This window comes from Eumetopias jubatus, unplaced genomic scaffold, assembly GCF_037043125.1.
Source record: "Eumetopias jubatus isolate StellerSeaLion01/CBP00866 unplaced genomic scaffold, mEumJub1_p1.0 scaffold_16, whole genome shotgun sequence".
Lineage (NCBI taxonomy): Eukaryota > Metazoa > Chordata > Mammalia > Carnivora > Otariidae > Eumetopias > Eumetopias jubatus.
The window spans coordinates 90948985-90976146 of NW_028274822.1; the positions used below are offsets into that span (position 1 = coordinate 90948985).

The 27162-nt window shown below is 51.2% G+C and overlaps 1 protein-coding gene across 1 annotated transcript; it reads right to left on the reverse strand.

The window, feature by feature from the left end:
* Positions 1–26987, reverse strand: SLC15A4 (solute carrier family 15 member 4). Its single transcript, XM_028089032.2, has 8 exons — positions 26441–26987; positions 20717–21012; positions 16290–16458; positions 15815–15892; positions 15201–15369; positions 7185–7340; positions 5940–6098; positions 1–1018 (listed from the first exon to the last, which is right to left on the reverse strand). Exons 1-8 carry the CDS (start codon positions 26963–26965, stop codon positions 870–872), a joined length of 1701 nt encoding a protein of 566 aa, XP_027944833.2. The 5' UTR covers positions 26966–26987; the 3' UTR covers positions 1–869.
* Positions 26988–27162: the final 175 nt, after the last annotated feature.

Below are 27162 nucleotides of genomic sequence, written 5' to 3' on the forward strand. Positions count from 1 at the left end.
TACAGCAACAGACAGACAACAGTTTATTTAACAACATTCGAGCCCCCACATCCAATAAAGAACAATCCAGAAGCCGGTGACATCACACAGCTCGAGTCCACACGTAACGTGGAACACTGCCAACGGTCTCGAATAACACGGATTCTGTTTCAAGTCACGTGTACCTAATGTTCCTCCATGACTGGTCTTCAACCTCAGTGGTGTCCAGAAGGAAATGACCCAGAAGGACAGACTAGGCGAGGTTTCAAATACCCTGTACGTTGTTTTGTAGCTTGAGATAGGACACACGGTCTTAAATATTTCCTGATGTAAACTCTTTCTTAAGAAAAAAATTCAACATCGATCGCTGAAAAGAGAAGTCGTTTCTGAAGCAGCAGACGAAATACGTTCACCACCAGCCCGCACCAACGAGCTGGGCAATGGTGGGATTGGCGGCTTATGAAAGAAACCATCAATGTGACCTTTACACAAAATCTTTGCAGCATCAGGCTTTTATCTCTTAAAAAGCCCTCCCATTCCTCAAAATAAGTAGATGTTTATTAATCAAAAACGAAAAAAAAAAGTGAGCTCATACGGTCTGCGAGGAGGAAACGGTAACCCGTATCCAAGACATCAGGACGCCGACGGACACGCACATGGTCTCCCGAGGCCCCGGCAGCTCCGCCGCGGGCCTCCGTCCGAGGGTTCACGGCAGTCCGGACGAGAAGCCCGCGTCTGCTCCGGGAGGGGAACCACGGAAAGGCACTTACCCAGCTCATCTGGGAGAAGAGGAGGCAATCCAGGGACCACGCGCGTGGTCAGGAAGTGGGAGAAGCCTCTCCTGCTCAGCGCACGGCCGCCTCAGTCCACTGGCTGTGGCCCCGGGGACGTCAGGTCCTCCTGCTGGCAGGCGCCCCGCTGGCTCGCGACCGCTGCCGGTCGTACCTCACAGAAACTATCAGGAAAAGCAGGAGGGTGGCTCCCTGAATCGCAGCCAGAAGAAAGAAGTAATAGTTCAGATGGCAGCCGTTAATATTGCCTGCGGAGAAACGAGGAGAAAGCCCGTCAGCCGCACTTAGGGACTGTTCAAGATTTTATCTATTAAGTTTGATTCCTAGCAAGGTCAGGGTGACTTTTAACTGCTGTTATTAAAAAAAAAAAAGAGAGAGAAAGAGAGAGAAGAAAAAAATCTTCTCTCTGTAATTCAAAACACACAAGTATTTTGCTTCTAAAACCGCTGCAAACGCCACTCTGAAGCCAGCTATGTCTCTACCACGGGCCCCGGGCTGGGGTCTCTGCCGTGAACGGGCCCCCCTGCTCCTCAAACGTCTCCCCACCAGACGACGGAAGGGTGAGGCCAAAGTGCCTGGCCAGGCAGCGTGGCAACAAGACCTATTTCTGACCACACCCTCCCAAGAATCCATGCGGCCGCCGCAGAGACCATCCGAGGTGAATGAGGAGAGCGTCACTGTGTTCACCCGCCACGACACAATGTCGAGAAAGGCTTCCTTTAAATTTTTCCAGTACAAAGTTTGGGGAAAGTGAACAAACAATGCCACCGTGCTCCCGCCCCCTCAGAAGCCAATACCGGAGGGAATGGTGTTTCCCCCCAGTCTTTTCCTGCAGTGCTCGCCACTGGGGGGCTGCCGGCTGGCCCGGAGCGCACTGCTGTCCTGAGGACCAATCCCCATGCCGATCCTGAAGGTGATGTTCTCCGCTGCTCGGGTCTAGAATCTGGGCACTTATCAAGGCCACACTGCGGGACAGCCCGGACACCACGTCCAGTGAGGAGTTCCGGATGTCCTGTGCCGGTCAGCAGTTCCTGGACAGTAAGCACCCTCCCATGTGTGTGCCCCTCACAAGCCAGGGCAGACAGCTGACATTCGCTCTACATACTATAGGAAGACAGAATTTGTTTTTTAAATTTTCCCCCAAAGTTCAGGTTTTGGCATCCTCAAAGTGATATGGGTGCACACTTCGTCCCAATGGCTAACACACCTAATGCTCCACTCTGCCCCAAGCACTAAGCATGGCCTTTCACACGCACTGTTCTGTTTAGTTCCCAATACATCCCAACCAGGCTGAAGAGGTTACAAACACAGACGTGGAAGCTCAACCTACGAAGTTCAAAGCCACTGGCTTGCTCCGTCCGGGCTGCTCCCTGCTCTGTGAAACGGGGGACACAGCAGCTGCTGGTGTCAGTGTGAGGAGTAAACATGCAGGTACCGGACCCTGCACAGGACCCGGGACATACAAAGGCTTTATGTCGCCCTCCTGTTACCGTCCCCTCATGTACACGTGGGTCCAGGACCATCAAGTCCATAAACTGGGGTCTTTCTGCTGGAGTTTCTCAAGGGCACCACTGACCACAACGCTCAGTGTGGAGAAGCAAGGAGGATGTGTGCAGAAAATACGATGTTTGTACTGGAACATCCAGAGCCACTCACAGCACGCTGCCCTGGGATCCCTACAAAGCCTGACCCCATCACCACGGCCCACAGGTGTCCTACCACTTACACCGTTTGTCACCCACTGAAAAGGGTGATGCATTTCTCGACAGACGAGCGAAGACATGTGCTTGGTCAGCAGTGCCTCCAGAGCCGTACGCTCTCTTGTGCATCGAACACAGCGTTCTGATTTGCTTATTAAATAATCGAGGCTTCTGTTCGCCTGAAGGGCTTTGTGAAGCTGGGTTGTTCTAGAACTCCCCTTCTGTGTCTGAACACATAACTAACACCAACGTTTCACACCGCTTGTATTCGTAAACACAGTTAATGGTGGATATAACACATCTGTACAAGGCTTGGACAGGCTGCAGAAAACAATGACTTCCCACATGGATCGGTTTGGGAAGGGATCTGGTAATACCTGAACTTCTAGCAGACCATCTACAACAAGTAGTTAGGAACAGTGACTGAGTCCCTACCACGTGCCAGGCTCCGTCCCAGGCACTGGGAGGCCCACACAGCCTTCGTGGAGCCCAGGCCTCACTGTGGCCACTGCTGTGTTAGCTCCACGGAACCAGACGAGCTTGCTCTCGGGGACACCGATGATGTCATTCCACGTGCAGATACTGAAGTATGAATCTCCCCAAATTAAGGAGTCGTTTCAAACTTCCGAAGCTCCGGTGCCGGGGTGGCTCAGTCGGTTAAGCGTCTGCCTTTGGCTCGGGTCATGATCTAGGGGTCCTGGGATCGAGCCCTGCAACAGGATCCCTGCTCAGTGCAGGGCCTGCTTCTCCCTCTGGCACACACTCTCTCTCTCTCAAGTAAAGATGTAAATAAATCTTACAACTTCTGAAGTTCAAAGCTGGCATGCCAAGAGAACTACAGTTTTCCCTGTTGGGGTGGGCCCGTGTAGGATTAGGAAGGGTGTTCAGAAACCGCAATTACTCTGTGCTTCCTTGGGCCTCTTCCAGACCGAAGGACAACCGCACCTAAAGACAGTAAACTCTGGGAGGTTGTATGTGATGAGACAGACTCCTGGGCCCCAGAGAGATGAGCTCACATGTCCCCCCCGAGACACACGTGTGAGAAGGTCCCCAGCAGCTTTACTCATGACAGCCTCACGCTGGAAACATCACAAACTCCCAGCAAGAGCAGAACAGATCAATGAATTGTGACTGACTCATCCACCAGCTACTCCCCAGAATAAGAAAGAACAGATTACAGGGGATGACTCCCAGACGAAACTGTGAAACAGAGCCGGCCACCACAGAGCAGAAACAAGAAGGCATCCATGGTGCCCGATGTTGCAGCAGCAAGGACCTAGCGGGGTGGTGAGCGGACTGCCTACAGCAGGCCCCAGGAAAGCCTCCCAATACGTCCTGCGTCCTGATCTGGAGTGAAAACATTGTGAAATGTGCACTTAAGATTGGTAAGCTTTAGGGGCGCTCAGTCAGGTGAGTGTCCGACTCTTGACCTGGGCTCAGCTCAGGATCTCGGGGTCAGGGACTGGGCCCACCTCGGGCCCCCCGCTCAGCATGCAGTCGGCTTGGGGATTCTCTTCCTCTCTCCCTCTGCCCCTACCCCTGTTCGAGCACACTCCCTGTAAAACAAATCTTAAAAAAAAAAAAAAAATCCTTAAAAAAAAGATTTTGGGGGGGGGTGCCTAACACCCTGAACTATCCTGGATCTAAGTGATGATGATGATGACGAACACCCAGCCTATGGGAGAACAGGCAGGGAAGGGAGCAATGGTGAGAGAGCGGGGGCTCTTCCTCCACACCACAGTCCTGTGACTACCCAGGAAGCCACTCCATGCGTCAGTCATGGGATGCTCAGCCAGCTCCATGCCACCTGCTTCACCGGACCTGAACACAAGTGCAGAAGGGAAGGACTGAACAGCAGAGAGCCAGGAAAAGCACAGAGAGCGCCCAGGATGGCACCTGCTGCGCCCTCTACTGAAGCAAACTGTTATCTGGGCGTGTGTGGGGGTTACCTGGTCCCATTCTCTCCCCAAGTCCCCAGGTGGGAGGGAGCTGCCTGGCCCGCTGCGCACTTCCCACCTCTGCATCCTCTCCTTGCCAACCAAGCTGCAGGGCACTGGGGGCTGGCACAGCTTGCTGAGACTCTCCTTCCTGGCGTGGGAACCAGGACAGCACTAGACATGGTGTGGGGCTGTCCTAGGACACGCTGCTCTGCAAGTGACCCCAGCACACAGGCTCCAGCTGCAAGCCCTATGCGTGTGCGGGACATGAGGACCAGAGACAAGCCTCACAGTGAGGGGCTGGATGCCACCCTGTGAGAAATGAGGGCGAATGATGGTAAAGCTGGAGATACTAAGTCAGTGACAAGGGGATGAAATCACTGGAAAGCAATTAATCGAAATCACCAAAACCAATCAGTCCTTCAAGATATGCTGAAAAGTAAGACAAAGAAATAGAAGGATCACGGAGTTTTGACCTACAGCAAGGCTTCCTCTGAAGAAGGTCCATCCCATGCCCAGAAAAACAGATCACGGGCCGCCAAGAACCCGTGAAAATTCCCAGGAGCCACTGCGCCCCTGCTCTGCATTCCACAGCCGCTTATGCTCCCAGGGGCCTGGGGATCAACAGCAAAGCCCCAGCCCTGCCTGCTCTCTTCGGAACAACTAGGTCCGAGCCCGCCGTGGAGACGCTCCCACAGCCAGAACGCAGCGCGGCCAGGCCTCTGGGAGCCGCAGGGGCCGCTGTGGTTTCTGAAAGTCGCACCGGGACTCCACAGCCCTAACCTCACTCCTTGGGGTGGGAAGGTTATAGCTCAATCAGGGGAGGGCCTTTGGAATTCTGTATTTTCTTAGGGGAAGTCCCCAGGCTTTCATAGGGTTCCAAGTGGATTTATGACCTACAAATGGCTAAGGGCCCTGGACTCAAGTAAATGCTGCACAACTGAACAAGTACTAAGGCTGTTTTCACAGCAAAACAGAAGAAGGAAACCTCCATCTCCTGAGTCCAGTTAAAAGCTACCATAAATCTGGGATCAGCAAAATTCTTTTGTGAGTGATTCTGCTCAACGCCCCAACATGCCACCTACTGGCCAGTAAAATCCCCTCCTGACGGTCACGAGTCACAGCTGTGGCTCAAGAAAGGAGCTTTCTCTCTCTCTCTCTCTCTCTTATCTATCTATCTATCTGTCTGTCTGTTTTTAACAGCAAAAAGTTTAAAGGTGCTGTCAGGAAAACAAAACCAAATACAAACCAAGGTAAACAAAGAGAACCTGCTGATACAGACGCTACTGATCAAAGATATTTCGAGGGAGCAGCTGCAGCCCTGCAGACCCAGCACGAGTGGCTGAGGCGATCTGGCCCTGGGACAGAGGCTCACCTGCGCCCCGGCAAACTCACAAGGACGTAGGGGATCAGGCGGGGGGGCGGTCTCAGGTCGTTCTGGGGCGGCCAAGTTCCAGTAACACCACACACCCTGGGACCCGGGCGCCAGGTTCTGCCAATGGCCGTGCACAAACAGACGGTGCGGCCCTTACCGAAGTCTGTGTGGTTGCTCATCCAGCCGATGGCTTTGATGGACACCAGCTCCAACAGTCCAGAGCCCACAAACGAGCCGACGCCAGAGAAGAAGAAGAACAAACCCATTATGGCGCTCTGCATGGACTTGGGGGCAGCTGAATAGGCGAATTCTAGACCTATAGAAAGAAAAAGATTGTTTCTGTGAGAGGTGGGCTGACAGGGCCCCTGCCTAAATATGGCAGATTTGCACGGGACCCCATGTGGGGTCTCAGGTAAGCAGGGCAGCTCTCTTCCCTAATTTGAAGACTGTATTGAACACAAGGTCAAGAAATCAGGGGCCCCTTCTATTCACCAGGACAGTCCTTCAAGTAAGTCATAGAGCAAAAAGTCAAGTCCTTGCTCTCAAACTTCACAGTAACATCTGACTTGTCAGCTCCTGTATTTCTTGATCTATATGGTTAAAGAAGCAATCTCCTATGTTCTCAACTAAGGAGGATCTGCAAACAACATATACAGACTAAGATGGGGATTCTTTGTAAGACTTCTATCTTAAAGGCAATATATTTTAAAATAATTTCAACAGGGACATCTACAAATTCAGAATTTTATAACAACTACACATGGAGATTCACAATGTACTGCAAACGAAGGACCACTCTGTTCATTTCCTTCACGGTCAGGAGCGCGTTCTGCGCGAGTCTGATGACAGGTGTGGAGGGGAACCGCCGCCGGCACCCCCCCCCAATCCATCTGGCTCCAGTCATCCTTAATTCTGTCCCTCCCTTCCAGCAGCTGGGAACGGGTCTGCACACACTGCACTTGTCCACACCCCACAGAACGCTGCTTGTAGGAGGAGAGAGGCCTGTGTGAACAGGTCTGCCTCCTTCACAAAGCCGACCCGACACACCCAGAGCTCTGGTGGCAGCTAGCGGCCGGGCTGCCACGGCAGAACCACAGAGTTGTGGTTAGGAAGTGTCCGACCTGGGAGGAACCACCCACAGCCGCTTCCTCCTTCTGTCTCTGGTGGCACCTCCGCAGCAGCGGGCAAGTCATGGGAGTATCTCTGGGAACCCTGCTTTTATCCCCAGAAACGAGAACCTCAGCCACGGTATCACTGTACTTACTGACTCACATTCTGAACCACAGCTGTTGCCGTGAAACACAAGGGCACTAGGCCCCTCGTGTCTCCGTGTGTTCTAATCACGCCCCCCGTTCCCTCCAGACCCTGCCGGCCCCACACCCCGGAGGGAGAGCAGCCTCACCTGCTATGCTGGCAAATATCTCACTGATGCCAATCAGCACATACTGTGGGACCTGCCACCATATCGGCAGGTCGGCAGCGTAATACACGACTTTTCCGATGGTCTGATTGATGGTTTTCTCTTTAACAAGGTCCAGCCTTTTGCTCTCCAAAATTCCTAGAATTCATAAGCAGGTTAATAGAACACTTGTTCATTAACATTCAGTTAAACTAAAACACTACAGACTTGCTACAAGATGTTTACTGACTATCGTGAAAAGTAGAAGGGCAAGACCCGGTGACACGGCAGCCCCGGAGGCGCCTAACCTAAAGGACCGCCCACTTCCGGCTTCCTAAACAGTTACTCACTGATCCTATGAGACACGTCAGGCGGGTCTTTTCACTGCCTCACACAACAGACACTGCGCACGTGTGATTTAAGCCTCTGATGTCTAGATGGCCCACCTGGACGCCGGCTGTCACACAGCCCTCCGTGAGAGTAATAAGGCACCCACATGTCAGAAGGTAGTGAGTTCTGAGACGTTTTTCTTGCCATGGTAACGGATTTAGGCTGGCCCACTGACTTACTACCCTTACGACTACAACCCCGGCTCCGGCTGATACCACCAGTTTCCTGGCTGAACCCCGGTGAACAGCCCACACCCTCAGCAGCCCTGCGATCCCGCTCCATTACTGGTCATGTGTCAGGGGCAACAAAGAGACACAGGGAAATGACCAAGAGCACAAACAGCCACACCTTGTAAAACAAAAAAATAAACCAAATCAGAGTAAAGCTTAAAAGCAACAGCCATAGCTCCAAGTTCTCAGGTCAGAGAGGTCACCGGTTTTGTTTCTAAAGAACTCTGTGAACGGAGTAATGGGCCTAGTATTTAATATTTACGCAAACGCACATGTGTTCAAAACCGTGCATACGAGGACAGCAGCTGTCTGGGAGAGGGCAGTGGATTCTATTAAAAATACCCCTTTTAAAAACCCAAGAACGAGAAAGGTCCAGGCTACCAGTAACAGGAGGACGGGAAGACAAATTCTGGAACCTGCCCCAAGCTACAGGTCACAGGAAATGTCCGAACAAGGAGAGTGTGGAGAGGGCAAAGAGTGTATCAAAGGAGCAAGGTAAGGACAGGCCTCTGGCTCACCTCCATCAGAAACACCTGCATCCCTTCCCTGGAGGCGCGTGGAGGGGACCCCAACCCCCACACCCTGTCCTCTAGCAGGAAGTGCAGGAGCAGACCCAGGTGGCGGCAGACCCAGGTGGCGGCAGACCCAGGTGGGCCGAGCCGTCGGCCTGGAGTTCCAGCTGCTCTAGCCGGGGCCTCTGAGGCGTGGCACTGCCTGTGGCCGTCTCTGCCAGGACGCTGGTGGTGGCACGAAGGGCCTTATCCACAAGTGACAGCTTGTGGGCCCAGGACAAAGTGTGACTGGCTTCCTCTGGGTCAGCCAAGGTTCCCTTCCCACTGGTAGGACCCTGCACTGGCCACCAGCGTGCGGAAGGTTCTGGAGCAATTCTAGCGCAGCTGGGTCTGCAGGAAGGACCCTCTCAACCGGCCCTGAGGGATGACAACAGAAGCTGGAGAAAACACTCTCCTCTACAGGGAAGGCCGGACAGGTAGGGGACGTGTGTGTGTGTGATGGGTGTGGAGGGTGCCGCTGGGGACACGACCCACTCTGTGGTCTTGGCCACGATGCCACTGGGGACACGACCCACTCTGTGGTCTTGGCCACGATGCGCACGCCGTGCAGACCAGGGGAGAAGAGGCAGAACCAGGGGGACGCAGAGCACTAGGCCGGGGGCGGGGGAGCCTGTGAAGATGAAGGAGAGCTCTCTGGCGGCGGGCCCGGGAGGATGAGGAGCTGTGCAGCACGTGGCCGACTGCGCAGAAGACAACGGGATGGAGCACCAGTGGCGAAGCTGCTACAGCGGAGCAGGGGGGCCGCCAGCACCGAGGCCCCGGAACAGGCCGTCGTGAGGTGACAGCAGGGAACTAACAAGGAAGCATCAACGAGTGTGAAGGAAGGGGCCGAACAGCCGACACAGCACACTCCTTAGTGACCGACGGCTCTGCAGAGGTCAAAGCAAACCAAACCCATCGGTGTGAGCAGGATGACGCTGGAAGGCACAGCAGCACTGCGGGGGTCAGGGAGGGAGGGACCGGCCACGGCGCAGCGGCAGTCACCAGTAGAGGAAGAGGCGACGCCACATGACAAGAGCCGAAGACTCAAGAGAAACACACTGGAAATCACAGATGCGCTGCACTTCACACAGGCCCTCTGCCCACGGCTTCACAGACACGACAGCATTTATTCTGCACAGAACCGGGGAGACTAACGGCACCACGCTCTGGAACGTGAGCAGCGCAAACTCTGGGCACGCACATGGGGCTCAGGACCCCACGTGCGCCACCTCTCCCCTGGGGAACACAGTTAACCCCGGAGAAGACAGAAACCCGGTGACGCTGTGACACACACACACCCCTCCGAGTCCCTGTCAGAACAAGCAGACAAAAACCACCAAGGCCTCGTCTGGAGCAAGGGTTGCCATCCAGAGGCCCAAAGGCAAGCCCTGGCCTCCGTGGACACGACACACGGCTCAGGACTCAGTGGACAGAGGGGACACAAAGGTCAATGCTTACGGAGTCACTCTGGGTGACCCACAGTGTTTGAGAGAGGGTGTGGGCAGAACCTGGGTCCCGATCACCAGATGATGCACAGACCACCATACATTCCTGGACTGTGCACTCATCCATGGGATCTCTGGGCCCCTCGCAGGCCCTGGAGTGCCGGGCTCCTGCCAGAACGCGTCTGATGAACACAGAGGATGGCGCTCCCAACAAAGGAACCATCCTGTTCGGCTCCCTACAAACACTTCCAGAAAGCGCTATCAGGCCAGAAAGGAGGGCGTGAAGTCTGAATGCAGGAGTTCCAAAGCCAGGATCTCTCCCAACTCCACAATAAGTCGAAGCATCATTAACCAATGGATGAACATCAGTACCAGGGAAACAGTTCTCTGGAATCACTCGTGGGTCATAAAGGAAGTAAAACCCAGGTTCGGTAGTCTTGGAAAACAACAAAATTACAACAAATCCAAGCACATGAGACCTGACAAAGCAGCAGTGACAGGCAAATTCATGCCATTCTACAGTTTTCACTATTAAACTGTAGAAGCAGCAGCAAAAGTAAATGAAGAATCTAACTCATGAGAGAGAAAAATCACAAAACAAACCCAAGGCAATAGAAGAGAAATTGTATCTTAATTATTCTCTATTGTTAGAAGACACAAAGAAAGTCAAATTGACAAATTCAAGAGATACTCCTATGGAAAAATCATCAAATACATATAGTTTTGGCAAGCCTAATTTAAAAAAAAAAGAGCACATAAATACACGAAACTGGAAATGAGGAAAGAAATACAACAGATTTATTTAAAAGACAATTTTTATCTCCAGTCCAATAATTTTTCTAAAACTCAATAAAATGAATGGTTTACTCGGGACATTTTTAAAAAAACAAGTGATTCAAGAGAAAACACAATCTGCACAGAACTGAGAAAAAGGTGAAAACATCACCCCATTTCTCCTGAGAGAGCAATAGGCTCATGTGATTTTCTAAGGCAAAGACCTGGGGAGCACAAAGATAATTCTCCCCAGGCTGAAATACTCTCCTGCCCATAGAAATTGGGGCTCTACCAACTCCTTTTATGAAGCTATACGACCCCAAAACCAAACCACAGACTGATGTCAACTAGGGATGGAGGCACGCAGGTGTGAATAAAATAGCAGACTGCAAACAATCAAAGTCAGCCCTCTGGAAAAACTCATTTGTTTTAGAAATGCAGGAATGAGTATCAGGAATTTAATATAAGTAAAGAAACATCAATCCCTGGGGGCGGGGGTGCATGCAGTCCTCTTGGAAACCAAAATGTTACTGGAGAAAGATTTAACATTCATTTCTACCAAAAATACTCAGTAAACTTGAAATAAATGTTAGAAATTTAGCAGCACCGTGAATATGTTATCTCAAACTCCAGTTCTGAGCTTCCCCGGGAGCTGCCCTGGAGGCGCCCTGTACAGAGTCCAGGTGGGGGCGGGCTCTCCATCACCACCAGCTCTCCCAGGGCTGCACAGTCCCACCAACACCGCCCAACAGAGACACAGGGAGGGAGAATCACCGTGAAGGCAGGAAGGGAAACCATGCTATCTGAAGAAAACAAGTGACCATGTGAAAAGAATTCATTTGAACTCAGAATTTTTAAAAATCCCTTATGTGAGCAAGCAAAAGTACACCAAGTAGTTAGGAAAAACCTAACACAAAATGCACAGGACCTAAAACGAAGAAACGCATAAAACTGCAAGACCCCATAAACAAAACTGAAGAAAACATGAAAACACTGGAAATGATACTCCTCCGATGAAAGTTTTGGTTATGTTGTCAACAGGAACAAGAAGACCCCAGTACAAAATGCCACGGGGCATAACTGTACACAGAATGAGGACTGACCACGTGGGGGGAGTCACCATCACCCTAACATATATCAAAACGAAGACATACCCTGTTTAAACCCTTCAGGGAAGAGATTCACAGAAAAAGTAGTGAGCACTGACAAGGGAGCTAACGGCAGAACTCGTGCCTGTGCCCTGAACATCCCCCACTGCGGGGCAGAGAGCCAAGGACAGACGGGAGGTGGGGTGAGGCGCGCGTGCACAAGCAGGTCTGACGTGCGGGTAGAGCCTGGAGTTAGCAACACGTGCACTGAGAGCACTGGTCTGAGGACCGATGGCGTATTTAACAACGTCAGACTGTATAGTTGTTCAACACCATGACTTAAACGTGTAACTGACGTAGAAAAATGGTATGTATATAATACACAAGAACAGTTAAGTTATAAACTGAATAGTTCGTTTCATTTCTATTTAAAAAAAGACGAATTTAGCTGTAACAGCGGATGTCCTTGGAAGACATGCACCCTGGATGGGGGGGGCGGTTACGGATGCTCTGGGGTCTCCCGGCTCTTCTCTGTGCGTTTGTCATGACCATGATCGACTACGTGATACCGATTTTTGAAAACCTGCTGTGGACCAGTGGTTCTTAACCAATGCCAGGTACAAGCCGGGAAAAGGCTCTCAGCAGGTTCTGCTCCAATTTCAGGGTGCTCTCTGGCCCTGAAGGCTGTGCACAGACTCCCACCTACACCTGAGTGACGAGCACCCATGACACCACCAAGGGTGATGGGGGGGGCCAGCATGTGGACGGGTAGGCACCACCAGCCTGGGGTGTTGGTGGAGTCATGGCCTTCCTGGAAGAGAACTCTGTCAGATTATCCAACGCCTTAAAGGGATGCCATGATTACACTTGCAGAAATCCACCGCAGTAATGCCCAGAGTCATGAGCCCAAGCACCCCAACCCCCAACCCCCAGCCACGGAGGAATGTGCGACATGGAGGGATATTCACGATACCTCTGGGCTGGTTTTCAAAGCGTGACAAAGGAAACAGAAACCTATCTACCACATACCACGTATGTAATTTTCCCATGCACCCGCAGAATGGTAATTAGATTTCCAAAGGTGGTGGAATTATGAGTACATGTGTGCGTGCACATGCGCGCAATGGCTCATCTGTCTTTATACAGATTTTTCCCTCCTTACATGTAACATGCTCGGCTTTTATTATACTCTTAGGGTTTTTCTGACACTTACTTTCTCAATCAGGCTCATACCAGCTTGCACAACAGGATTTCATTTTTGCAAAAACACAGAGGAAGTGCATGTGCACAGACACACAAACAAGATCAGGCAGGTTCACACCATCCTAATGGTGAGCGTCTCTAGGGAAATTACAGCTGGTTTCTATTTTCTTCTTTATGCTTCCAAGATCACCCTCCCTCCAGTGAGCATCTCTTGCTCCAGCAATTCAGGGGTATACACACACACACGGTTCTTTAAGGGGAAAAGGAAATCTAACCAATGAACACACTTCCTTTTTCCTTATGCACACTTGAAAAAACCCCTGGGAACTGCTTGATTCTCAGCTGAGAGACAAAAGAATGAACCATTACCAGCAGGCATGGTTCTAAATGGAAGATATTGATTGGTTACGGGGGAGGGTAGTAAGTTCAAAGCCAAAACTGTTTCCTTTCTATTAAAATGTTGGTTTGCTAGGATAGTTTCAATTTCTACTCAAAGCTTATTAATGTTGCAATTAAATACTCCCTAGAGCTGGAAGTAAAACTGCGTGTATTTCGGGCCATGTTTATATTACAGTTAATAAACAGTGCTTAAATCAAGTACCAGATACTTAAAATCTCCAAACCAGTGAATCTGGGGCTCCTTTCCACTATTTAAGAACACAAGCATAGTGGATGCCTTCCATTTTTAAGAAAGCAATTCCAATTCAGAGGCCTCAGGGCCGCGTGACCACACTAGCTGCCTGCCCCCCCACCCCGAGGGGCGCGGGCGGCCCCACAGAGCACGGCCTGTTCTGCCCAGCGCTGGGCGAGAAGTGCCGTGTGTACTGCGGGCACCGGTGAAGGCTGGACGCCATGCCCACAGGGTACTCTCAGAGGTCACGCATCTGTCAGCTGCCTCCTGCACAAACATGTGCAGAGACCACAGGAATGCCCTCCCTGGTTCTCAGGGTGGCCCCCAGAAGAACCGAAAGACAAGATGGTATTAACGGAGCCCAAACCCGGAATCTCCTAGGAAATGCCTGAACACCGAGGACACCTCCCTTCCCAGAGGGAGAGAAGAAGGACTACCCCCCTTCCTTGGCATGTGACCAGTGTGGCCGTGGTGCAGAGAGGGCCCCCGGTACAGGGACAGAGGGGAGCTGCGGGGCCCAAAGCTGAGCCCATAGCAGGTGCTCAGGGGAGGCAGGACAGACAGACAGCAACCCTGGGCAGCTGTTACTCCAAACTGCCCTGATGATCTCTGATCCCGCTTAATGAGACCCGCAATTACAGCCCCACAGCAATTTAGTTTTTATTTGCTCTTGCTTATTTCCCCATGTGCTACAGGACTGGAAGAGAAACAGAATCATGAACAGAGCACACAGTAAAAACTTCATTCAGACATGACCTCACTTTAATTATGTTTGATCAAGAGAAAACGTAATTGTCTTCTAAAATGTCCCGGTCCCTGGAATATAGATTTCTTAAGCCTAGGGACTCATTTCTTTAAATCTATTAAGTACTATATCAATACGTTCACTCTGGGGACAGTGCATGGAGGCTGCTGGGAAACATTGCTGGAGAATATTAAATTCTGTCTCAGCAGTACTTAACATTAAATTCCTCATAACAGCGGGTGATATATAGTTGGTTCAGGAATATCAGCTTTTCTGCTCTTGTTATGTAACTCAGCTGTCTTATAGTTCAATGATTTTCAAATATTAATGAAGAACTCCAGAGCGAGTTGAGAATGTCAGGAGTACCTCAGCTCTATCAGAAGATATTCCAACCTATCAGTTCAGAATTTAAGAATCATGAAAACTCCCCTCATCAGTGTTGGGGTGCTTCAGGCATTGGCTCACATCCCCTCTCTCTGGGGGTGGGGGTTGGTCATGAACCTGGACTTGATAAAACCTTTCTCCTCACGAAACGCACACGCGATTGTTCAGGGGCAGACCAAAGCCGACTCTGGACCTAACTTAAGAACACTAAGGGTCAACCCATGACTTTGAGACTGATAATAAAAATTCATCCATTCAGCAATCAACAGTCGTCCACAGTCTCAATCAGAAGGGAGAGCACAAGCCTCCTCTGATCCAAGCCGAAAGTCACTTTCCAGAGCACTTTACCAGTTTTGGCTCTAGAAGAAAAACAGCAGAGCCTTAGGGAGAAAATCTTAACCTTCACATAATGGAAACCAGAAAGTGAACGGCACCCGTTCACAACACCCCACGTCTGTCCTCTTTTAGGGTACACACACGCAGCGTGACCAGAGGCCGGTCATGGGGCTCCGAGTCATCCACAGCTGCTAACGCCAGTTTCAAGCTCCAGAAATGAGACAGAAATGCCTCCCCACCTGCAGCGAAGGCAGAACACATCACAAAGAACATTCCAACGGCGATCCTTTTTAGGGATGACGGGAGTAAGCCATTTCTTCTCAGAATGGGATCAACCAGTTTATCCTTTAAGGGAATTAACAGGAGGATGAGAACTGCGTCGAACATGGTCAGCCAGGCTGCCGGGAACTAGAATCGAAACGCACAAGACAAGGTTAGTTCTCGGGAGGAGTAAGTAGTCATTCACCTCATAACTAATGTCTGACTGAGAATATCTTTATTCTAGAAGAGTCCATTCATACAAAGTATAACGTCCTAAGGAAAAAGTCTCAGTTTCAAGACAATGGAACTGAAAAAGATTTTCATTTCCAAGTGCATTTGCATTTGTTCTTCTGTGCTTTTAGGGAGAAAAAAGTCAGGTAGGAAGATTAGTGTTTGGTTGACATTTGTCAACGATCTAGAAACGACACGGCCAATAGAATAGTCTCTAAAATAAGCAAAAGTTCCATTCCAATGAGAATGTTTCTGGTTCAAGCCACCACGGACCCTTGGGAAGGACCTACGACTGGCGGAAAGCACCTGCCTGGTACATAAGCTGCAGGTGACAATTTCAGATCATCTCAGTTGTTCTCACCGTATGAGGAGTGGCTGTGATTCTGGAAATCGCTGGAATCTTCAAATGAAGACTCTGCAGAACATACGTTGTCTGCATCTGGGTGTAAAAAGTGGTACCGTTATGTGTGGGAACACTCCAGCGAGCCGCCCACCCCCAGACCGCTCCATGAGGACGTGCACATGGCTCGGATCTGAAGACAGATCGATTATTTGGTCATCGTACAAGTCATCTGGAGATCAACTTTGGAAAAGAAGTAACAGAGCAATTAAGCCCAAAGGTGGGGCCTGGAAAGCAGAAGCACACCCGCTCTTAGCTTCTCTCATGGAAAGGGTCTCAAAACGTCTAACTCAGCAGAAGTGAGTTCCACGACTGGAAACAGGATTCCAAGATCCCACAGACGCCGCAGAGGGGAGCACGGCGCCCCTGCACTTTGGTGGCAACCAAAGCGAGTGCGGGGACACAAAGCAATGGATACCCGACCATCGGCACTCACTTGGAAATACACCGTCCAGTAAGGTATCAAGGCCAAGAACACGGGGATGATCTTCACAAGGGCCTTCACGTCCTCCACCGTGTCCTCCGCAAACGGCCCTCCGCGAGACCTCTTACATGAATCAAACAGACTGTGTTTAGAAGAGTGCTGAAGGACTCCAAGGCCTTCACTTTGGGAGATAAAATGAAGGAGTTAGTTTTCTTCCACCCCCAGAAATCACGTATGTGGCAACAATTTACGTTTGGAGGCAGGAAGCCAGCTCGCTGCACTGATCTGCTTGAACACCCTCCTGCTCCTCACTAACTGCGCACTGAACACAGCAGCCTGGGCTGGCGGGAAGCACTGTGCATGTGTGGACGCGGCCGGCAGAGGGCCTCGCCAGGAAGCGCACCTGCGCTCCTGCCACGTTAGGAGGCCACAGACCTGGCGCAGCTGGTCTCTCCCCCAGCTCCCGTCACGCACGCCGAGCAAGGCCTGCGGTTTCACTTGAAGCTGGTCACTACGTCAGCTACAGCCCTGGACGAGCGTTTGAGGGGGAAAAAATGGGCTGGATTGTTTGGATTTTGAATCGGGTGGCTTTTTCAAACGTGAAAACTTCACAACCATAACACGGATATTGTTACTAAAGCTGTTGCTTTAAAGTGCAGGCACTGATGGGCCCATGAGGAAGGGTTCTGTTCTGGCAGGGAAAGCTGTGATCGCAATGGTAACCTGACGATGTCACCAGGCAGCTGGTGTTACTGGGTGCTTGCTCATTAACCTGGACCACTACCGTGGGAGGAGCCATCAGGATAGTTTCACTGGCCCCACTGCACCAAGGAGGAAGCCAGGTCGCAGAGAGGGTCAAGAATGTGCTCAAGGTAACAAAGCCAGAGAATGGGGGCTGGGATTTGACCCAGAGGGCCCTGGCTGCAGAGCCTAAGGCCCAGGCCCAGGGGACGTCGCCTGCCCCTCCACTCCCTGGCCACAGGCCTCACCCTCACGCTCACGTGAGTCAGGCATGGTCAGCAAATCAAGCCTTCTGGTCCTGGCTCATGCATTAGCAGCTGCACTCACTCGCTTACTCTAGGACAGTTTCATTAATTATAAAATGAACACGTCCCAGTGGATAGCTCCACAACACTCTAACAGAGATATATGCTCTTAGATTGTTAGGGATAAAACACACAAAAGAAATTGTTTTATTTGCCAACTATTCTCTAAAGCCAGAAATACCAGGAGATAAATAATCACCATTAAGAATTCTTCCCGTTTTCCAATTCCGGGACTCAGATATAAATGGCAGTGGTCTGCTTTCTAGTTTATAAACTCCTATCCAATTTATAACTAAGTGACTACTATTTTAAATCATTTTTGTCTCAAAACATTGACATTGTTTCATCTGAACATTCAGAGTGGGGGGGGGAACCAAAAAACTGAAAACTGTAACTTAATATTTTAGCCAAATTTTAGACAGGACAACTAAATTCAATTCAATAAACATTTATTGACCATGTACTACACACCCAGGTCTGTTCTACCTGGTGCTAGAGATACACAAATAAAGTTAGAAAGACACTACTCCTAATCATATGTAGCTTATTTAGTAAGGAAAATAATCAGGAAAACTGCACTCAAAGAGAAGCTCGAAACTCCAAATATACTACTCATACTTTCATTTGAAAATATTCACAGCTTCTCCAATTTTATTTTATTTTATTTTATTTTACTTGGCCAAAAGCACATGTAAAGTCCTTACATACCTAGTTCAGATGCTCTCTGACTTTACTACATCATACTACATGTGTTTCTCTAAAAACATGTCAGTGTCCAGTAACAAATCCATTTTTACACAGAGAATCACTCAGACATGTTACTGGTTACATTACTTATGTCATTAAGATATTTTGAAAAGTACTAAATCACAGGCACCTCATGCTTTCCCTAACTCACACACGCTGTTAGTGTATTATTTTGCAACACACGAGGGTCCAACATGGAGCCACAGACACAAATGACATGAAACACAGACAGGACCTAGAAAGTGCCCCAGCTCCATGAGGCCGTGCTCCCCAGACCTGTGTGCAGACAGCCTCTGCACACACATGTCTTCTCCCAGGAAGATGGTCTATTAATTCTCAGACTCTCAACTCAAAGACGTATGTATCTCAAAAAATGTTTAGAACTATTCCCACTCAGTCTGATGAACTGAACAGATATACATGGACTTCTCATGTAAAAGGAGTGTTAAACTAATGTTCGGGACACAGATCAACCTAAGCCAGAAGGAAACCAGAACCGGGCCAGATGGAGGAGACACTGCGTGATGCTGAACTTCCCTAGATTTCTGGAGCCAACCTTCTGCAAGAGCATCCTGGCCGTAGCTAACATCAGCCGGGCTCTCATCATGGGCCAGGCAGGCATTCCGCCGAGAGCTGTGTACACGTCAGCTTCTCAGGCCTCACAATGATCGTGAGATGAGCTGCTCTCCACTGTACAAAAGGGAATGCAGGCTTGGCAAGGTCATTCACCTGCCCAAGGTCACAGAGCTCGGACTCTGTGTACAATGAGAGCATAATTTGAGAATTCTCTGGACACCGACCTCTCTGCAAGATAGTCCTTTTTATCTTAACTTTGCCAGTTGTCCAAAAAACAAACTTAACCCTAAGTAGAAGTCAGTCCAGATTTTTTTCGTCACGCCATTTGTGCATTCAGAACCCAAAACTGTTGTCCTCTTGCACAAATGTCTACGGGTACCACCCACACCGACACACTGAAACTTTAAAGGCTGTATTTTGCTCATGAGTAACTAATCTATAGAGTAAGCGTCCACGAGCGGAACCCTGCGTCTGCCCCGTCGGAATCGAGGAGTCAGCGTCTGGGTGCGGAACGCTGCCTCTGCCCCGTCGGAGTCGGGGAGTCAGCATCCGGGAGCCTCTGGCAGAGCAAGAGTGAGGCAGCACTGTCCAAACTTTTAAACATTCTCCAGTGTGGTGCCACCACTGGTACTTCTGAATGAGGAGTCTGAATGCCACACTGAGCCGTTGGGACTCCAGGTGCGGCTGGGAGATCTGCGGGAACCCCACGCAGGGACAGTCGAGGAGCCCCTGTAGTCCGGAGCCAAGGGACAAGGCCATAAGAGCTATTCTGGAACAGCTTCAAACCTCCCACATGGAAGCAAATAGCAGACATTCACGTGACTCCAAGAGCGTATGTAAGATACAAGCAGACCAACCACAAGGAGGCACTTTCTGGGTCCTGTCTGCAGAACCTTCAGCAGTCAGGGCCACCCAGCCATGAGCGTGCTGCCCTAACGGGCAGAAGGCTCCCTCCGGCTGAACGGTTAGCCTCTGGCTCAGGGACCGCCCGCCCCTCAGGAACGCCTGCTTTGATCAAGATATTCCGAGGGGGTCAATTACAAGGGGTCCCAGGGACTTCTCTGGGGTGATGGAAATAGTCTCTATCCTGACCACCCTGCAGTTACATGGTCAAATAAGGCTGTCATAATTCCAGAACTGTACAGCTAAGAGGGATGCACTGTACTACACGTAGATTACGCTTCAACAAATACCAAAATCGTCGAGGTCTCTTCCTGGGCTACGTTCTGGACTTGCCTTTATTAATACGCATCTAGGGTGATCTCCTATCCGTCCCAGTTTGCCCGGGACTTCCCCAGGACGTGGGGCTTTCGGTGCTAAAACAGGGAAGTCCCACGCAAAGGGGATGATGTAGTTCCCCTACCTGCGTCTCAAAATCCTTTTATGTCCTCCTGTCACAGACCGGCTGCAATGACCATGGGCTGATGGGGCCCACGCTGACCCACAGCTGCTGACTCACAAGTGAGAAATGACAGCTTACTGTTTAAGGAGCACAGAGAGGTACCTACAAAAGTAAGCAACTGCTTGATTTTTCATTCAAGTGAACTCCAAAGCCTTTTCGAATACAAAGAGAAATGTACACAATATGTATAGTGTCTCTCCTATGCTCTCTGCCGATTTCTACCTCCATCTTTTTTTTTTTTTTTTTGAAAGATTTTATTTGAGAGAAAGGGAAAGACAGAGAGACACCATGAGCAGGGGGAGAGGGAGAAGCAGGCTCCCCCCTGAGCATGGTCCTGAGATTGGGGCCCCAGCCAAAGGCAGGCACTTAGCTGACTGAGTCACCCAGGTGCCCCTACCTCCCTCGTCTTTATATAAGCCAGAGGTCCATCTAAATCAGCAGTGAGAGGAAATGCAGTGTGGAAGCTAAACACTAAAAGCATGAGCTCTGGAATCTGGCTGCTGGAAGACAGTAATGCCACACCACCTCCTTGAGCTGACGTGAGACCTTAAACCACTAGCGCAGAGCCCTGCACATCATAAGCCTGCATTGGACATGAGCGAGTACTTTATTCACAGTGTTGGGGAAGTCGTGTTAGGCTGAGCCTATGACCACAGCTCGGCACTCACCCACTCTGACCGCGTTCTCCGCTTCGCTTCTGGGGACGGCATGAATATGCCAGTATCTTGAACATATAGGTGAAGGCACTGCCATCAGGAGGCTTGGTGATGAAGACTCTCTGGCCGCAGAGGAAGACCAGGAAAGCAATGCCGATGCAGACTGCTGGGATGAGGTAGCCGGTCACAAAGCCCACGTTCTGCTGAATGTAGGCAATGCCTCCCAGAGAAATGATTGCTCCCAGATTAATGCTCCAATAAAACCAATTAAAAAACCTTCTTGTGGCTTCTGGACCTCGGTCTTTAACCTAAAACAACAGGGAGGAAACGGACTTTGAAACGTGGTAATCTGCAAGGATGAAAAGCCTATATAATGAAGTGACTATGGTCACTGCCATCATGGCAGTCTGTAAGAAACGCAGCAATCAGCTGGTGCTTACAGATACGCTCAGGATCCCCCACAAAGGAGCACCCTAAACTTCTATCACTACACTTTCTGCGTAGTGTTTTTCTTAAGTGTGCTCACGTCCAAGAAATCCAAGAGAGTTTCTCAAAGTAACATCTGACCACCGCCTGCTCTGGAAACACTGGAATGCTCCCTCAAAGTGCCTATTCACAAGGCTCTCAGGCCAGACTTACCGAGTCATCATCTCTGGGGTTGGGGGCCAGGAATTGGCCTTTTAAACATTTTCCAGGCAACCTGTACTCACAGGTAAGTTTTAGACCACTGCTGCATAGCTCCACGCCTTGATCAATCTGGGGCACAGAGGAAATTCCAGACTGAAACTAACACTAGATGCTATTTCAGTCCAGGAAGGCTATGGAGGGGATCAGAAGACGTGCTGGTAAGGACAGAGATTCCTGGAGGGCTCAAGCACCACCCATCTCCTGAACTTTGGCAGAAGCGCCAGGTAACACTGCCCACAGGACCACTGCGATGGGCCCCACGGTGCCAGTGGCACTCCACGTGGGGGCAGGCGCCCCACATGCCTTCCCTCCTTCCTGACGTCCACGTCTACACGGACACCACTCTACTCTAGCTGGTGATCTCACACCATTTCTAAAAAAGCTTACCAGCTAAAGGTCGACGCTGGGACGCGTACAAACACGGTTCTAGGCTTGCCGTCCTAGGAAGCTCCGTGGTCTCCTCCTTACAAGTTATCGAAAGGCTGATTTCTGTCAGAACAGATCTGACATGTTCCACAGAACAATCTCCACCAGCAGAGCACAAAGGTTTTCAATGGGGGCCCAAACAACCAAGTGCCAGATACAAAAAAGCACCTTGTTAGCAGTCATATAACTTGATACGATATCATAACCTCTATTTTTTTTGAAATTACAGGTATAAAACAGTCAAAATTGTATGCTCCTCAAAAGAAAAAAAAAATTTAATTCAAAATGATTAAGTATGGCTACTGTGTTGGCAAGAGACATGCCTGGGCTAATGACATGGTAACCAGCATCACAACCTGAAAATCTGAGTTTTAAATAAACCACAGGTTCTCAGGCGGAACTTCAACTCGCCCCCCGCCTACGTTAGATCTGGATGGAGGTCCTGGACCAAATGCTGGCATGAGGACAGAATGAATGAGTCGTCCTGGGAATTTTTTTTTTTTTTAAGATTTTTATTTATTTATTTGACAGAGAGAGACACAGTGAGAGAGGGAACACAAGCAGGGGGAGTGGGAGAGAGAGAAGCAGGCTTCCCGCGGAGCAGGGAGCCCGATGCGGGGCTCGATCCCAGGACCCTGGGATCATGACCTGAGCCGAAGGCAGACGCCTAACGACTGAGCCACCCAGGCGCCCTGGGAATTTCTCTTATTTCTGAGAGAGCTCTTCATGGGGACACAAATTAATGTTACTAAGCCAGACGCAAATATTCACACTATCTAAAGACAGACCAGAGGAAAGAAAAAATCGTAAGCAGAGAAATGGTTACAGAGAAAATATAACTAAATACATAAGAACCGGTAATGACGGGGGAGGATGGCACTCGGCAAGCCTCAGAAGGTAACGGGCCGGTAAACAGGACATCTAAACTAATGCAGACAACGTACGTACCGGCTGAAGTACATCAGGCCCTTTTCATCACCTATGACGACACTGCACACATCGTCCTGTGTGAACTTGGCAGTCAACTGCTTTGAACATCCAAGTCAAATTTTCTCTGTTACTTTGGAAATCGAAGCCTCTTACTAAGGCCCTAAATGACTACATAACTGTGATTTTTTTTACATACCAGTGTTTTTTTTTTCTACAAATGGGAAGCTGGCTCCAATAAACTGCAAATCACATGCTTCTGTGCCCTGAGCTGGCGAGCCTGCAGCCAGTCACATTACATCATCATCCGCGCAGGGGCCTCTGGCCCTCCCCCAGTGAGGGTAAACAGCCTCTCATGTGACTGGTCAACAGATACCACTGCAGTCAGCTCAGAAAAGCTAAAAGAGAGCTGTGTACAGTAAGTCAGACAGTTGCTGGTTTAGAAAAATTCCTTCAAATGCACAAGACTGCCACTTTTTTTCTACTAGGAAAATAAATGTATCATTTGCTCTCTACATCTGCAAAGCAAGCTTTTCTTCTTTCAGTTCGCTATTTGAAAGGACAACGTGGCCTTTGAAACAGGTGAAGCTCTGGTGAGAATACGAAGGGCCTGGCACAATTTGCGTCAGCGTGGACCTCGGCGTCCTTAGCGGCCCATCTTCTGTCCTAAGCCAGCGGATGCACCCCAAGGCTGCAGAGCTTGACCCCGCTCATCTCATTTAGAACACCCCCTAAAAGCTAGATCAGAGATGGTGGGGGTGGGGAGTGACAGAGAAGCATAAAAAGTACCTTAGAAACACAAATAGACTCCCTCAAAACAAGGAGAGCCAGATGAGGAGCTAACTCACCCTGAGGACCAGACCGGCAGGCTTCCCACCCAGACCTGGGTCTCGAAGCCACACCGCCTCTACCAAGCCCGCAGCACTTGCCGCGGAGCGAGCACCCTGGTAGAAGGGTACCAACGTTTCCCTCCTAAACGCTTTTGTCACTGACGCAGTGCGCATATAAAACAATTCACCATTTTGAGATGTGCAACCCCGTGGTTTTGAGCCTGCCCACACTTGAGCAACCACAAGCACTATCCAATTCCACATTTCATCACACCACCAAGAAATCCTGTTCCTTCACAGGCACTTCCCATTCGCTCTTCACTGGCCCCTGGCTACCACTCCTCTTCCAGTCTTTATGGATTTGTCCATTCCGGGCACTTTTGTACAAGAGGACTGAAAGGACGTGTTATCTTCCATGTCTGGATCTACTACCTGGCATGGTGTTTCCAGCCTTCATCCCCACTGTAGCACGTACCGGCGCTCATGGCCGAGGGATGTGCCGGTGCGTGGAGGGACCCCATCGACTTTATCCGTGCATCACTTCGAGGACATCTCAACTTTGTACTTCAATGTTGTAATCTTATGCGAAAGTTGAAGGAACAGTAAAACATACACTTCTATATACCCTTCACCTAGATCCTTGGTTCTCTTTTTCTGTAGCTATAAATGAAATACGCTTTAGGCTGAATGATTTAAAATTTGCAACATGATGACATTTCACCCCAGGGGAATCTAAAAACAAAGCCAAGGAGGTCACATGTTGGGGTGAGCACTGGGTGTTACATGCAAGTAATGAATTGTTGAACACTACAACAAAAACTTATGATGTACTATATGTTGGCTAACTGAACATAATGAAAAATTAAAATAAAAATAAAAACAAATATTTGAAGAGATTAGGCTAGTTATCTCGTCGAAGAGAGCATTTTTAAATGTCCAAGTGTTATTATGCATCAGAAAATTTCCTGTTCTGTCACGCACTCTCGATACCCTCTACAAGACCACGCATTCCTTTATGAAACGGTAATTGCTGGTCCATTACCGACTGGAGGGAACGGACACATAAGTCCGACTGCCTGGGTCCAAACCCAGCTCCCACTCCCCTGCTGTGGTTCTGGGCAGGTCAAACCTTCTCCCCTGGTGTTTCCGGTAAAACAGACAAGTGCAGTCCGTAAACTGTCCTGAGGCTCAGATGAGGCAGTGTAACAAAGGACAGCGAGGGGCATGACAAACATTCATGTGGCTCGTGGCCCACGTGGCCGGTCTTGAAAGGTGCTTCCCTATGCTGCCAATGCTGCGCCTTCACGGCCGGCACCCACGGCCGAAGCCATGAGCCTGGGCCCGGAGACCCACCTCCGCCCCCACTGCACTGTGTCCCGCAGTGCCCATCTCAAAGCCACGGTTAGAGTAGCAATCAAGAGATCAGGCCCGGACTACCACCCTGGCTTGACCACTCACTACAACAAAAAGAAGTCATCTCTTGTACCTCCATCTCCTTTCTGGAAAAGTGGGTATGGGATTCACATGAGGTCCGATGAGTTCAGTGTGTAAAGCACATTTCCTGGCGCAGAGAAGGAAGGATTCGGGACATGAGGCAGCTATCATTCCCAACGTCATTAGAAGGTGCCACCTTGTTGTGATGGGTCCTTTACTTAAAGCTCTGATTCAAAGGACAGGCTCCTGCATCCTGGCTCAGTCACATACTAGCCACGTGACCTGGGGCAAATGATCTACCCTCTCAAGCCTTGGTTTCGTCATCTGTAAAATGGGCACAACAGCAGCAGGCGCCGTCATGAAGACGCATGAAGTACTGGGCACAGGGCCTGGGGCACTGCAAGTCATCAGCGGAATCCCATGGTCGTTCAGCACAAAAACCTAGGGGTCGTCTTCCTGCCGCCGTCTCTACGTCCCCGGGGTCCACCCTAGTCCACACCCCTCTAACCGGGCCAGTGAAACGGACTCCTGGCTGGTATGCCCGTGGTCATCGCTTCCCTCGCTCATCTCCACACCGCGTGTCACCGACTTCTGTGACGGGGCAGGGCCTAAGTATTTTAGGTCCTGGGAGACATGCAGTCTTTGTCACAGCTGCCCGGGTCTGCTACGGCCCCATGAAAACAGCCCCAGCACGGACTAGTGTGTGGCCAGCAGCAGGCAGGGCTGTTCCAACAAAGCTTTATTTATGGAGGCTGAAATCTGAATTTCATAAAGTTTTCCCTCGTCACACAAGACTCTGTGCTTCTTTCCTAACACTCGGGAACCTAAGAACCAATCTCACTCTTAGCCTGTGGGCCCTCCAAAAACAGGAAGCAGACCAGATGTGGCTGTCAGGCCTCGGCGGCCAGGCACACACCTGCGCTCCAGAAGCCCCTTTTAGAAACGAACATCAGATCGTATTACTTCCCGCAGCCCAAACGCGCAAAGGCTTCCTACTTTATTCAAAACGCACCTCGAAGTCCTGTAAAAGCTTCACAGGACCTGGCCCCGGCCTACCACTCATCTCCCCGTTTCTGTTTTTGAGAGGCACGTGACATATAACCTTGGGGAGCTTCAGGTGTGTACGATCCGTGTTGCGTGGAAACACTTCGACACTGCAGCACGACGGTCACCGAGGCGGCTTCAGCAACAGGAGCGTCGCTCCCTCCCGGGCCCCGGGCCTTTGCACCTGTTGCCGGCGAGTCCCAGAAAGCTCTCCCGGCCGCCACTAGCTCGGACAGCCTTCGGCCTGCGCTCCCAGGGCCACCTCGCCACCACTCCCAAGCGGCCCCTCCCCAAAGGAGCGCGCCCTCCATCTGCGGGGCCCTCTCTCCCCGGCGCCCGCGCCTGTCCCCGCACCCGGGCGCGGCGGGGGCCCGCGCGCGGCGCTCACCTGGTCGGCGCCGAAGGGCGTGACGTTGGCCTTGACCGCGCCCACGCCCAGGCCGACGAGCGCCAGCGCCCCGAGCGCGGCGGGCGCGCAGTAGCGGGCGGGCGCGTCGGCGCAGGGCGGCGCCGAGCAGTTGCGGACGCGCGTGGGGCGCGGGGCCCCGCAGAGCGCGGCGCGCGTGGCGGGCGCGGCCAGCAGCGGGAAGGCCAGCATGCCGAGCAGGTAGAGCGCCAGGCTGAGCAGGATGGCGCGCGCGCGGCCGAGCTGCGCGTCGGCCAGCCAGCCGCCGAACGGCGACACCAGGTAGGCGAGGCCCATGAAGAGCAGCAGCGCCTGGCTGGCCTGCGCGCCCTCCCAGCCGAACGGCGCGCCGTTCAGGAAGAGCACCAGGTTGGCCGTGACGCCGTAGAAGGCGGCGCGCTCCAGCAGCTCCGTCAGCAGCACGGCCGCGCACGCCGCGCGCCGGCCCGCGAACGCCTCCCGCCGCGCGCCCAGCAGCGGCGCCCGCTCGCCCGCCGCGCCCTCCATGCGCCCCGCCGCCGCTCGGCCCGCCGCGCCGCGCCGCGCCCCAGCCGCCCCGGCCGCCGCCGCCCTTCTCACGGGACCCGCCCGTCTGCGCCGCGGCCCTGCCCCGCGGCGTCCCTATTGGCTGCCGCCGCCACCGCCCTTCTCGCGAGACCCCCCCCCCTCCTCGGCCCCGCCTCGGCCCGCCCGCCCGGCGCCCC